The sequence below is a fragment of the Mus caroli genome, unplaced genomic scaffold, assembly GCF_978045245.1.
Source record: "Mus caroli unplaced genomic scaffold, Mus_caroli_1 scaffold_2, whole genome shotgun sequence".
NCBI classification, from domain to species: domain Eukaryota; kingdom Metazoa; phylum Chordata; class Mammalia; order Rodentia; family Muridae; genus Mus; species Mus caroli.
Genome location: NW_028227257.1, coordinates 137,198,582 through 137,213,604, shown reverse-complemented (window position 1 = coordinate 137,213,604; position 15,023 = coordinate 137,198,582). Strand labels below are relative to the sequence as shown.

At 40.0% G+C, this 15,023-nt stretch overlaps 1 protein-coding gene across 3 annotated transcripts in view; it reads left to right on the top strand.

Annotated features, from left to right (window-relative positions):
* Kynu (kynureninase) overlaps positions 1 to 14,044 on the top strand; it is a 144,589-nt gene extending 130,545 nt beyond the window's left edge. For 2 of the 3 annotated variants that reach the window (XM_085834945.1, XM_085834943.1), the window contains 4 exons: positions 129 to 181; positions 1,418 to 1,503; positions 10,780 to 11,010; positions 12,407 to 14,044. In XM_085834945.1, coding sequence (XP_085691071.1) covers positions 129 to 181; positions 1,418 to 1,503; positions 10,780 to 11,010; positions 12,407 to 12,529 — 493 coding nt within the window. In that variant the 3' untranslated portion in view covers positions 12,530 to 14,044. The remainder of the gene's footprint in view (positions 1 to 128; positions 182 to 1,417; positions 1,504 to 10,779; positions 11,011 to 12,406) is intronic. The other variant, XM_085834944.1, reaches the window with a different exon arrangement.
* The last annotated feature ends 979 nt before the right edge of the window (positions 14,045 to 15,023 follow it).

Sequence of the window (15,023 nt, the reverse complement as noted above, 5' to 3'; positions counted from 1 at the left end):
TTATATACTTAAGGACTTGGTAACTTAAACCACAATTTATTCTAATATTCTCACCATGAATTCCTAAATTACTAAATTATCTTCAGTAGTATTGTAGACCAAATGCCTATTGTTATCTTAAATTTCAGGCTAGTGGGATGGTTCGGCCATGAACTCAGTACAAGATTTAACATGGATAACAGTAAGTATATTCAAGTTTATCACATGAGATTCTGTTTTCACATCGTTCTGACTCTCAACTGCCTTTGTATTCCATGCAATAGACATGCCCCACAGAGAATGCACTTTGAAAATGTCACTGTGGTTTCCAAAATAAGAAATGACATTTCAGTATGTAAGGCTAAGTGTTTATAGATTTAGCATGATTTTGCATTTCATCCCTTTGAAGAGAGATTAAAGGAAATGAAATCTAGCCTGTGGCTCATGTGGCTTGGTCAGATTCCTGAGTCAGAATGGCCAAAATACAATCAGTGAAGGCAAGGCGCAACTTGGTGATGGAGGCCAGAGCCAGAGCAGCGTAAGCATCAATCCCGCTTTGTGACCATGCCAGACATTGTAGGTTCTGTTCCTCATATCTAATGTGAAGCAATGGTGACTTCAGTGTTGATTTAAGAGTAAGTTAAATGCGAAACTACGAACTCTAGGGCACACTATAATACTTTAAGCAAATGTTCACATGCATTCCTTGTTCTAAATGTTCCAATGCTGTGGCATTTACCGTGTACCAAAGAGGTGATGTACACCTTATAGGGTGTACATCAATGGTAGTAAGGAAGCTTCCATCATGCCTTAGGGTCATGTCTGAGCTCTTTTTCTTCTTGTGCTGGTACTCCAGCCATCTAGAACACAGGAGGCATCATGAACATTTGCCAGTTAAATAAAAACTCTGTGTCTTAGTGTGTATCCATGACTTAGGAACTATTTATCTGGCTTTAAATTCACAACAGCCAAATAGCAAGAGGCCTGATGGAAAATCCCAGTCATTCCAGAAGTCTGTAATATACCCAGGCTGCTAACATTAACTGTCCCGCCAATAACTTCAATTATCTGAGCTATGTTTGTTTGTTTGTTTGTTTGTTTACTAGCCATGAGGGGGTTCTTAAAGCACAGTGTAAAAAGGAAACACTGGCTTGGAACCAGGGAGACAGAGCATAGGGTTCAGACCATTTGTATCTTCTATGTAAGGATTCTAATGTCAAGTCATCTGACAGTGTTGAGATCGAGTCCTGGAAATGGCCACTGGATTGGAAACGTGTCAGGATTGTCCCTCTTTCAGATTTCTTTTACATAATTTAGGAACGCCACCTGGGGGGGGGGGAATGGTCTTAAGATTTACTCTTTCAATATCGACTTCTTTACAGTTATATGCCCCTTTGAAAAGTATGTTGTACATAATGACATCATATTAATTTTTCAGAACTACAATTAATCCCTGGGGCCAATGGATTCCGAATTTCAAACCCTCCCATTTTGTTGGTCTGCTCCTTGCACGCCAGTTTAGAGGTAAGAGACCTGGGCTTCTGCCTTGACCCCTCCTGTTCTGCTTACCTCCCCTGGCTGTGACTGGTCCTAAAGGGTTTCTGCTGATCAGAAAGATCCCTAGGAAACAGAAGTGATGGAAAACAGGCAGCATTTTCTGTTGACCATGTCTGTGACTGTGACCTTGCATTTGCTGTATTTGTGAGATGGACCTGGAGTGGAAGACACGTATGCTGCTGTTCTATTGAGACATGCTTGGACTTGACTGGGTCAATGCTCATCTCTCCATAAACCACATAAGCATGTAGAGTTTCATTCTAAGTTAATTCATTCTTGTAGCTGGTATTTAGGACTACAAGGCATCCTGTCACTGCTAGTTCTACAAGCCAAGGAACGACCAAAGCTCCCTGTAAAACCTAACAGGAAACTAAGGCTGAAGGATAACTGTGGAGAATTAGAGTAAAGGGCCCATGGAGTAAGAGGGCCTCACTCAACAGGGTAGTATTTTTCTTACTGGGGTGACTGTGGCATTGGACACATGTACCAATACTACAGTGAGTACTCTATTTTCTTTTAAATAGGGCTTTAATATCATTTAGTGATATTCTAAATTCCTTTAAGTAAATATGCTGCATATTGTTATTACTTATCAAGTAATTAAAATGGTAGAATTTGGGACTCACGAAGTTGCTAGGGCTTTAGACTACTGGCTGCTCTTCTAGAGGACTGAGGCTTGATTCCCAGAACCAACACGGCAGTTCACAAAGGTCTGAAACTCCAGTCCCAGGGAATCCAATGTCCTTTTCTGACCTCTGTGGGCACCAGGCACACATATGAGGCATAAGCACGCCTGCCGACAAAACGCCCATACACATAAAACAAAAATATGTTTCCAAAGTTATACCCTTAATATTGATACACATATGAATGGAATTCATTGACTAAAATGTACTTTAAAAATTATACCTCTTTAAACAAATGTTTTACACCTCCTAGTCAAATAAGATTTGAATTTGTTTCCTTCATGTCTTCTATCATCTAATTCGTGATATTTTAGGAAATCTTGTGCAGGATTTGAGTTTGAAATGGGGTGATTAGAAAGAATCTCTCATCTAAATCCCAAACGCAGCAGTTCCTCATTCTGGCCACTGGGTGGCATCATGAAGTTCCTGTTTTTGTACACCTTCACCACCACTAGATAGTGTCAACTGCCTTTCTCATAGCAGCCTACTTTAGAACGCATCGCCGCCGTTTGACCACTAGATGGAGCATGCGCCGTTTTCACCCTTTTTTGGACTGTTTTGTTCTGATGAAAAATAGACAAAATGAGATTATTTTGCAGCCAGGGTAATAATTTTTAAAGTTTTTTCTTTCTTTTTTTTGGAGGGAAAGTCTGTGCAGTACTTTATCTAATGATATTTAATAGTTTTGTAATGATTTGTAATATCCATAAGGAAAAATGTTGTGCTTGATTTTAAAACAGCAACTATCATCTCAGTTTGCAAGGTTTTAACAGAAAAGCTAAGTATGAAAGCAGCCAAGACTCACGCTTGGGAGCTAGGGTGCACCAGCATTTAGCCCATTTCTTTTGATTTCCCTTATCCATATATTCAGAAATTTTCCATGTTTTCCCCCTCAGGACTAGATGACCTCCAACTCAGTTCTCTCCACCTTTGAAGTGGGTTGATCCCAGTCTATGGGGTCACACCCTCTCGTCTTAGCAAACTGTCTGCCCTGAAGGGTGCCAGTTTCTTCTTTATACAACCATGCTGAATTAGAGGCACACACATCAAATTTCCACTCTCAGACTCTGAAGGCTGACTCGTGTTTTTCCCTTTAAGACCTAAATGTAAACTTACCAAAAGAACCTTAGCAGACACCTGAAACATGGCACTAATTTTCGGCAGCTTCTTGAGTCCATTGTAGCTATTCATTACCAAGGCTTTGTTCTGGCCAAATGATCGTTTGTTTGTTTGTTTGTTTGTTTGTTTCTACTTTTAGCTCTTGTAGATTTTAATTAAATATTGTTAGGCTACTTTCCTCCTTCTTGTCCCCCTTCCCACTTATCCAATGCCCCTCCCCCGAAAGATAGCCTCTTCTTTGATTGTTGTTGTTAAACACAGTACTCAAGCCTTGTATTGGCTAAAGTGGTTCTGAAATTTTTTCTTCCTCATTTTTAATTGCAAACATTTGAAATTTCAAAATGATGCATACTTCCCTCTGTTATCCCAAGTTCTGTGTTATTTCTGAGCCATGTAAAGATGCACTGGGAAGCATTTGTTTACATGTTGTGTTTGTTTATTCCTGGGCGTAAGCCACACTGTGGAGAAAAGAAAGGAAAATGTCCCAGGGAAGGGAATGTAAGGGAGTGAGAGCAAAGGGAGAAAGGCTACATAATCCAGGGAGAAAAGGGATGGGGAGGGCAAGCTGGGAGAACAGAAGGATAAAGGAACAGAGAAATAAGAAGAGAGAAGGCAAGGACTCAAACTTACTAAAAAATATATATAAATATGGCCATTATATAAATGAAAGAAATAAATGATTTAACCAGTGTGTCTTATCTACTTTTTAAAAGCAAGCAAGCAAACAAACAAACAAACTGTCCTATAAACTTGAAAAACAACTGGAGGATTCTATACTTAAAAATCAACTGCACAGAGCCAGGAAGATGGGTCAGCAAGTGAAGTGCTTCCTGCACAAACTAGAAAATCCATGGAAATGAAGGTGGAAGGAACAGACAGAATCCACGGTGCTGTCCTCTGACCTCACTTGTGAACCCCCGCATGCGTCCACCCAATACATTTAAACTTGTATTAACATGGCTGTGTTTACAACTACGTTGGCCTTCAACGAATTAGAAAGTGCAATCTGCAAATTCATCTGGAATAACAAAAAACCTAGGATAGCAAAAACTCTTCTCAAGGATAAAAGAACCTCTGGTGGAATCACCATGCCGGACCTAAAGCTCTACTACAGAGCAATTGTGATAAAAACTGCATGGTACTGGTATAGTGACAGACAAATAGACCAATGGAATAGAATTGAAGAACCAGAAATAAACCCACACACCTATGGTCACTTGATCTTCGACAAGGGAGCTAAAAACATCCAGTGGAAGAAAGACAGCATTTTCAACAAATGGTGCTGGCACAACTGGTTGTTAACATGTAGAAGAATGCGAATCGATCCATTCCTATCTCCTTGTACTAAGGTCAAGTCTAAGTGGATCAAGGAACTTCACATAAAACCAGAGACACTGAAACTTATAGAGGAGAAAGTGGGGAAAAGCCTTGAAGATATGGGCACAGGGGAAAAATTCCTGAATAAAACAGTAATGGCTTGTGCTGTAAGATCGAGAATTGACAAGTGGGACCTCATGAAACTACAAAGCTTCTGCAAGGCTAAAGACACCATCAATAAGACAAAAAAACCACCAACAGATTGGGAAAGGATCTTCACCTATCCTAAATCAGATAAGGGACTAATATCCAATATATATAAAGAACTCAAGAAGGTGGACTCCAGAAAGTCAAATAACCCCATTAAAAAATGGGGCTCAGAACTGAACAAAGAATTCTCACCTGAGGAATACCGAATGGCAGAGAAACACCTGAAAAAATGTTCAACATCCTTAATCATCAGGGAAATGCAAATCAAAACAACCCTGAGATTCCACCTCACACCAGTCAGAATGGCTAAGATCAAAAATTCAGGTGACAGCAGATGCTGGCGAGGATGTGGAGAAAGAGGAACACTCCTCCATTGTTGGTGGGATTGCAAGCTTGTACAACCACTCTGGAAATCAGTCTGGCGGTTCCTCAGAAAATTGGACATAGTACTACCGGAGGATCCAGCAATACCTCTCCTGGGCATATATCCAGAAGATGTCCCAACCGGTAAAAAGGACACATGCTCCACTATGTTCATAGCAGCCCTATTTATAATAGCCAGAAGCTGGAAAGAACCCAGATGTTCCTCAACAGAGGAATGGATACAGAAATTATGGTACATTTACACAATGGAGTACTACTCAGCTATTAAAAAGAATGAATTTATGAAATTCCTAGCCAAATGGTTGGACCTGGAGGGCATCATCTTGAGTGAAGTAACACAATCACAAAAGAACTCACACAATATGTATTCATTGATAAGTGGATATTAGCCCAAAACTTAGGATACCCAAGATATAAGATACAATTTGATAAACGCATGAAACTCAAGAAGAATGAAGACCAAAGCGTGGACACTGTGCACCTTCTTAGAATTGGGAACAAAACACCCAGGGAAGGAGTTACAGAGACAAAGTTCGTAGCTGTGATGAAAGGATGGACCATTTAGAGACTGCTGTATCCAGGGATCCGTCCCATAATCAGCTTCTAAACGCGGACACCATTGCATACACTAGCAAGATTTTGCTGAAAGGACCCAAATATAGCTGTCTCTTGTGAGACGATGCCGGGGCCTAGCAAACACAGGAGTGGATGTTCACAGTCAGCTATTGGATGTATCACAGGGCTCCCAATGGAGAAGCTAGAGAAAGTACCCAAGGAGCTAAAGGGATCTGCAACCCTATTGTTGGAACAACATGATGTACTAACCAGAACCCCGGAGCTCTTGTCTCTAGCTGCATATGTATCGAAAGATGGCCTAGTCGGCCATCAATGGAAAGAGAGGCCCATTGGACTTGCAAACTTTATATGCCCCAATATAGGGGAATGCCAGGGCCAAAAGAATGGGAATGGGTGGGTAGGGAAGTGGGGGGCGCTACGGGGGACTTTTGGGATAGCATTGGAAATGTAATTGAGGAAAATATGTAATAAAAATATTAAAAATCAAAAAAAAAAACAAAAAAAAATTTGAAATGTAAGAATTTCAACCCTCATAATTGGAAGATATCTCTGGTTATATTATTATTCTGTGTATAGTTGGTAATATATATAGTAATTGAACATAGTTTAATAAAGAACATATGAAAATAAAAAAAAAAAAACTACGTTGGCTTAACTGATATCAGTAAAAGTAGTTCCTATCATCGGCTTCCAACTGTCACTGCCTTTCCTGCTGGCTGGCAGTCATTCATAGAGCCATTTAAATACACTGTGCTGATCAGCAACAGAGTGAGCCTTGGAAGGAACCAACACTCCATCCGCACTATACATTAAGCATGACTTCAAATGAGCAGAACAGCTCGTGTGTGTGTGTGTGTGTGTGTGTGTGTGTGTGTGTGTGTGTGTTCCATTTTGGTAATGAAGAGGTCTAGAGTAGAGAACTTCAGAAGTTTCTTCAGTCCTCTGACAGGTAAGTTGGAATTTTTGTGTATTTTCTATTTAAGGTTCACATTTTTTATATAGCAACGATTACACAATGTCTACCTCTGCTCAACATATAATATTTATAATGCTATAAACAGTTTAAAAAAAAAGCTGTTTAAAAACACAAGCTAAGTTTTTTGGTTGATTGCATGGTGATGAAGGTCAAGACAGCAGCAAGGACAAAAAGCAGTGTGTTCCTTCACAAGGCATGGAGACTCAAGTTTGAAAATTTAAGAGAAGCCAGATGGTCATGGTGGCTCACATTTTATATACCGACACTCAGAAGGCAGAGGCAGAGATGGGTGGATATCTGTGAGCTCCAGGCCACTAAGGCACTGTCTCTGAATGAATGAATGAATAAATGGATTGATGAATGGATGGATGAATGGATGGCTAGGAAGAAAGGAAAGAAGAGAAAAAGAAAGAAGGAAGGAAGGAAACAAGAAAGGAAACAAGGAAGGAAACAAGAAAGGAAACAAGGAAGGAAGGAAGGAAGGAAGGAAGGAAGGAAGGAAGGAAGGAAGGAAGGAAGGAAGGAAGAATGAAAGGGAGAGAAAAGGGGAATTTAAAGAAAAAATAATTTAAGAAAAAAATCAGAATAATGGAAAACTAGTCACTACATGCTTGCCCAGTTTAAATAGTATATAACCTTCCTAGTGAGAGGGTCTGTTGAGGGAAATATTAAAAAAAATGGCACCAACTCGCACTATAACCAGCTACTCTCTGTCCACAGTCTCTCTGCCTCTAGGCTAGCCCCATTCAGTGGTCTTTCCTGATCCTATTCGCCTGGCTCAGAGCTGCCCGTACCTTTTCAGCCATCTATCCCCTGTAGCTAGTTGTCACAAATCCCCTTAATCCAGTAAATCAAAACTCTAGAAGTTTGTAATTAATCAGATTTATATATCAACAAATTCTCAATTCAAGATGCCCACGCAATTATTTCCTTGCCAATTAATTGATAATAATACCAGCTGCCCACCTAGATTAGACAAGTTATCTCAACTATTCAATCTTTTTATGATATACATAGCTACCTGTGGCTATTTAAAGTCATGCGGAACCTGGATAGTCTTCTTCTCCTCTCATCTTCCTTCCTTTTCCTCTTCTCTCCCTGTCTGTCCCTGAAAACCTTTGCTCTGCCTCCCTTTTCCACTGCCCAATCATAGGCTTCTTGTTGTATTAGTATTTAAATTAATTGGGGGAAAATTCGGATATAGGGGGCTAACCTTCCTACCTTGGTTCTAACTCCCCTAACTTGAGGATGTAACCTTCCCAGCCTTGTGTTCATTTCACACGGTAACAACAAAATTAAGTAAGTAGAGATGTCTGACAGGAATTCTGTTAAAACCTATAAGATTTAAAAATTGTGTTTTTAACTTCCGATAATTACACACACACACACACACACACACACACACACACCCTCACCCACTGATTATTGAAAGAGTGAAATTAAATAAAAGCAAGAGGGAAATCGAGCAGCATGTGTGGTATTTCTCATCTGACTCCTATTAACCATTCTTTTGTTTGTTTGCTTTGTGTGTTTGCTTGTTTTGTTTGCTTGTTTTGTTTGTTTGTTTCTTTGTTTGTTTGTTTTTCCACGCTGATGAGCAATCCCCTGGCACTTGCGGCAGACATTCCAGTGCTAAGACTTATCCCTAGCTGTCTTAATAGTTCAGTTTGGGACTTCGGAACGGACTTTTCTGCTCTATGAGGCCACTGGGAAAAACTCAGACCACGTGGTTTGAATGCAGTCCCCAGTATTTGCAGGTCTGGTACCCAGCTGGTGAAATGGTCTTAGAAAACAGGTGGAGTTCTGCCGGAGGAACTGGGTCATAGGGTAGGCCTTGGAATTTTGAGGTGTGTTTCTAATCTCAGTCCGCCCTGTTCTTCAATGTGCACACAGTGTGACTAGATGAAGAACCCGACTTAAACCGTCAGTGGATGTAAATGCTCCTTTTTTTACATGGCTGGCACTGAAGACAATTAAACTTTATTTATAAAAGGAATCGGTAAAAGCAAACGCCTCTTCTTTTTAACGTTAGAAATGTTAGTTAACAATCTCCAATATCTTCATCACCTACAGATACAAATGAGTTACTAAGAGTGGACACTTTGCCCTCCACCTGCATAGGATCTCCATTCACAGAGTCTACACCCAGGGGAAAACAGCCTCCTCGTACAGACTTCGGATTTTTTTGTTTGTTTGTTTGTTTGTTTTTTCACTATGCCCAGATGATACTGTGTTTACAAATAGCTACACAGCAATTGTGTTGTATTAGGTACCACTAAGTAGGATCCTTATATATTATAGTCTATCAGAAAATGTGCCAACATTTTCCAATCACATGAAAGTCCAATGCTGTTTTGTTTTCTGACCTTGGCTGTTGAGAGTTTGGGCACTTGCAAGAGTCCGAGAAGCGACAGAAAGGGGCAACTCTGTCTCACGCATTACCCTATGTGCGTGGTTGGGGTCTGTAGCCGAAGCAGGATTTTTTTATAGAATTCTTTACTAAACACAATATTTTGAGACTATTATCATCTCCAAGGAGAAACATGCGCTAATGTATCTCTCAGTCTTTCTTTCAAACCTTATAAGCCATGCCTTGCTGATCTGTTTCTGCCCTTCAAGGAATATGCTAATCTGAAGCCTAACTGGCTTCCCAGAGGCTCCCAGCACCAGCATCTTGTTTTGCACAAGAGAATGAAACTCCCAGTAGTTTCAATCCAACATCCTGAAGTTGATGTTGTGGTACCCAGACCTCACCGAAGATACCGGCACCTGCCTCTGCCTGCAGCTGCCTCTGCCTAAAGCAGATGCATCTTTTCACCTCAAACTGCTCTAAACTTCAGCCATTTCACAACCACATGCACTGAAGATCTAAAACAGACCCTAGCCCCTGCTTGTAGTGGACCTTAACTGATTGAGAGAGTCTGAACTTTCAGCAAATCCAAACCTTTGCCTACTGTGTCAAGTCTGATTAAAATGTCTTCTCACATGTCCCGATTCATGTCCTGATGAAATCCAGATAACACTAAATGACATCACCATAGTTGTTCTTGATATTTTAGCTTATGTTAAAGCAAGGGACATTAAATGGCATGCCACATATGTCATGCCGTTAACATGAGCTCCAGTTTTTATAAGGAGGATACAATTTCTAAACAAGACAGAAAAGCATGTCTGTTCTGGCCCTTATCCTTACCACGTGAACTTCTGTAGAGCCTTGTCACTCACCAGGATAGGCCAGTCAATATTTTACACAAGTGCTAGAGTTTTGCAAGGAAAAGAGAGGTGGAGGCAGTGGCGACTAAATTCCTCAGCCACAATAAATATTTACTCAACATTATTAGCTTCCCTGGGAAACTCAACTTTATAATTTAACTTCAAGCAAACAAACAAACCAAAAGAACAAAGAAAAAGAAAAACAAGCCAGGTGACGGTGGTATGCACCTTTAATCCCAGGACTCAGAAGCCTGAGGCAGGTGGATCTCTGAGTTTGAGCCCAGCCTGGTCTACAGAGTGAGTTCCAGGACAATCAGGGCTATACAGAAAAACCCTGCCTCTCAACAAACAAACAAACAAACAAACAAACACCCCAAAACTACTGAGTTTGGAAAACTGTAGTGTTCAGCAGGACATTATAAACAATATCAGCAGCCACCTTTTACAAAGGAATTTGTCTTGTTTTGGACTTTCTGTAGACCAAAATACAGACAACAGTTGAGTACCCTAAAGCAAAATTTTCTTTTCTCACAAACATTGTTTAAAGAGCAGTCACACATATTTGCTGTCATGGAAACTACTTTTGCTATTTAATGATGAAGCATTTAAAAGACAACATGTTTTACTGGAAGAAGTATTTTTTAAAATGTGATGGTTTTTTACTTGACCAAAAATGAGAATGTCCTTTCTGATGTGTGATACACGTTTAAGTTTGCTTCTCTGTAAATCAGTAGCCACTGCTAATCTGATTGTGACTCTCAGGTCTTTCAGCAAGCGACTATGACTGCGCTGAGAAGAAAATCCATTCTGCTGACAGGTTATCTGGAATACATGCTCAAACATTACCACAGCAAAGATAACACCGAAAACAAGGGGCCGATTGTGAATATCATCACCCCGTCCAGAGCAGAGGAGCGTGGCTGCCAGTTAACACTCACCTTTTCCATTCCCAAGAAAAGCGTTTTTAAGGAACTAGAAAAAAGAGGAGTCGTTGTATGTATATAAGTTTATGTCTTGCATTTCACCTCGCTTTCTCTTTGGGTTCCAGGTTGGGATGAGTCTTAGGTTACTAAACTTATCCTATTATTGCATATCCTTCTAGTCAACCAGTCAAGACAAGTCAGACATCAACTTAGCATTCAACATTAGCCCTGATGGATGGCTACAAGAGCCCACGGTCATTTCTGATCAAAGGGAATAAGTAGCAAATCTTGCTTTTGAAAAATAGTCTTGTGTTATTTACACGTTTTTTTTTTTAATAGATAATCAGGGATATATTTCATCAGAGTCAGTGAAGACAAAGTTTTCACTAATTTGGTTTTTAAGAAAAATGTCAAAATAAGCATAAATATATATGTATATATGTATATAAGTGCTTTCATATATATGGATATATATAATTTATAGAGTTAACCTATAACCTAAAAGATAACCCTTTTTATGCCTTATTGGAAAAATAATTCAAACCACCCTCTTTTGGTTCATAAAATTAATTACTCTCCTTTTTTTATGAGTTCAACCAAAAACAATGTGGTGACATTTCTCAGGAATTAGAATAAGGCAAAGAATGTTTACTGTGGTTTGCATATGTCTGTATTTGATAAATTTATGTAGGCTTCTTAGCCTCTTGAGGAGAACTGATACATGCTAAAGTTTTAAGGGAAGAGGTATGTGGGTGGGGCTGCATTCCACTCATTAGTACTCACAGCTTTACAAAGGTTACCTTGCCTCTGGGCTCATGTTATAGTATGGACACTGTAAACCAAGCTGAGCCCCTCCCTACTTCTGTACTCTGGGGAAACCCGTGCTCCTTTGTCTTGAGATGTTTCATCTGTGTTTTCAGTTTAATAACACACAAAGAGTCTTTATAGGAATTAAAAAGATAGCATACACAGACTATATTCACTCGTAGCTACAATGGACATTTCTTAAAAGTTGGCCACGGTGACGACTGCCAGTTAAATTATGTGATCCTCCTTTCAACCCCATCAGCACTCCCTGGGACATAGAGACAACTCCTATCTCCATGGCCAGGGATTAGAGAATTAACTTCTGAAGCTCTTTAAATCTCAGTGAGACCCAGAGTCCTGTTAACCCTCTGGAAAGCTTTCAAACACTTTCCAGCTTTCAAAGAGAACTGCCAGTGACTTCAGAAACATAGTTTGGACACTCATATGAGAACCAACTGTTAGTGTCACTACTAAGGAGACAGTTTAAGTAAGCAGAGATGTAAAATTTTGCTAACAATGACAAACATAGGTGCTCATGTATTAAGTTTGAGGGAAGTCATGATCTATATGAAATTTTGTCATGGAAGTAGAATTTCTATGTGTGGACACTGCGAAGATGGTTGCTTTATTTTTATTTTTATTTATTTTTCTCCCTCCAGTGTGACAAGCGAGAACCAGACGGCATCCGTGTGGCCCCTGTTCCTCTCTATAATTCTTTCCATGATGTTTATAAGTTCATCAGACTGCTCACTTCCATACTCGACTCTTCAGAAAGAAGCTAGCTATGTTTTCTAGCATAACTCAAGTAAATGTCACTGAAAGGTGATGGAGTTTCCACTTCTTTTGAATTTTATTCATTAAAAAATCTCCAGAAATTGATTGCACAGAAATGATAACTATAAAAAAATTTACATAAAACCTGGTGTATGCTTTAATATCTGTGTTTCTGGGGAATGTGGTGTCCTGTGAATTATGAAGTCACACTTTACATGACTACAACCTACAGATGACTGTCTTGATCAGTTGTCACATTCCATGGTCACTGAAACATTTTCTCTTTAATTTGTGACTGAATTTCCAACGTTATAATGTATGTGGACTTCTTGTATAAATATTAGAAGTATTACTTTAATTTTGCTATAGTTTTATTTTAATATTTGTAACTGAATCATCTGAAATATGTTTGATATTATCATGTTTTATCTAATTCGGGGGGGCAGCCTTTTAAGCTGTTACAATCTCTCCCCCCCCCCCGCCCCCATGGTGTGTGTGTCTATGTGTTTGTGTGTCTGTGTGTCTGTGTATAAAGGACATGTAAGTGCTTATGTATAAGGGATGAGGTACTTGAGCCTATGTACTCAAGTGAGGCCAGAGGTCAACACTGGACATCTCCCTCACTCACTGTTTAAATTTTTATTGATTTATTTTTATGTGTATGAGTATTTTGACTGCATGTATGTCTGTACCTCATGTGCATGCCATGTTTACAGAAACTAGAAGATACATCAGATCCCCTGAGACTGGAGTTACAGAGCTGCTGTGTGGATACTAGGAATTGAACCCAGGTCGTTTGGAAGAATAGCCAATGCGCTTATCCTTTGACACATCTCTCCAGCCCTTCCACTTCATATTTCAATACTTGATTTCTCCCCAAACCTGGAACTTGCTCCTTCAGCTCGTGTGGCTGGCCAGTGAATCTTCAGAGTGTCTCTGTCTTTGCCCTACAATGAAGGCCGGGTTACAGCTGTACACTGTTGCACATAGATTTTTACATGTCTACTGTGATCTGAACACAGTCCTTATATCAGTTCAGCAACCACTTCATCGACCGAGCAATCCCCCAGTCATTGCTTTTTTGATGCCACTACTAGTATGCATTTATTGGCAAAGAATTCTAAATGTGTATGCTTTAAGAAAAAGTTATAATGATTTGATAAACTTGAATAAAACATACTCAGTCAGACAGAAACTTCTGATGTGATAAATGATAAGATATGAAACTCTGGCAGTAGCTAACAACAAACACAGCACTCTTGTTTACTTAGGAATTCAATTCTGAGTGTTGCACACATATCTTTGTTAACGTAGCAAAGCTTTCCACTGCATTATTTCACCTTCATTAATGAAGTGGCTCTCAGGACCTGGAACCTCATCAGTAACACAGATTCCTACATGAGACTGTTTTTGAGTCTCACAGTGGTCAAAAAAAGGACATGGTTTCCATTTTCAAGGAACGGAGTACCCTGGAGCCATTCTTCATGCAAAAATATAAAAATAAAATAAATAGTTAATTATAACTGGTAGCATCTCTTGATGATGGCCTAGCTGGTGCTCTGTTGCTGGGCAAAACATTGTGCTTCATCTTGACACAGGCTAGACTCATTTGGGAAGAAGGAACCTCAACTGAGAAAATGCTGTCACCAGATTGGCCTGTGAGCAAGATTGTGGTATATGTTCTAAACTAATGATTGATGTGTGGAGGGCCCAGCTCACTTGGGCCCATGCTACTTCTTGATAGGTGGGGGTCTGGGTGCTATAAGGCAGTCCAAGAAAGCTATGAAGAAACAACCAGTAAACATTATTCCTCCATGGCTTTTGTTTCAGTCTCTGCCTCCAGATTTCTGTCCTGACTTCCTTAGATGATAGATCACAGGCTCTAAGGTGAAACAAGCCATTTCTTTCCAAGTTGCTTTTGGTCATAGTGTTTTCCTTCCTTCCTTCCTTCCTTCCTTCCTTCCTTCCTTCCTTCCTTCCTTCCTTCCTTCCTTCCTCCCTCCCTCCCTCCCTCCTTCTCTCTCTCTCTCTCTCTCTCTCTCTCTCTCTCTCTCTCTCTCTCTCTCTCTCTCTTTCTTTCTTTCTTTTTTGCTTGCTTGCTTTTGTTCGCTCTTTCATTCTTTCTTTCTATCACAGCAATAGAAATCTTAACCAAGACAAATGCCATAACCAAAAATGACTTAGGGAGGAAGTGGTTTATTTTATCTCCATTGTTAAAGAAAGTCAGGGCAGGAACTCCAGCAGGACAGGAGTTTTAACCAGAAGCCACGGAGGCACTCTCCTTACTAGCTTGCTCACAGGCTTCTGTTCAGCTACCTCTCTTACAGAGATCCCAGGGCCATTTACACAGGGATGAGCTGACTCACAGTGCCTGGGCCTCCCATATCAATTAGCAATCTAGTTAATGACCACGGACATGTCCACAGGCCAATCTGCTGGAAGTAATATCCCAAATAAAACTCAAATAAGGCTGGGCTTGTCAAGTTGAGGGCTAAAGCTAAC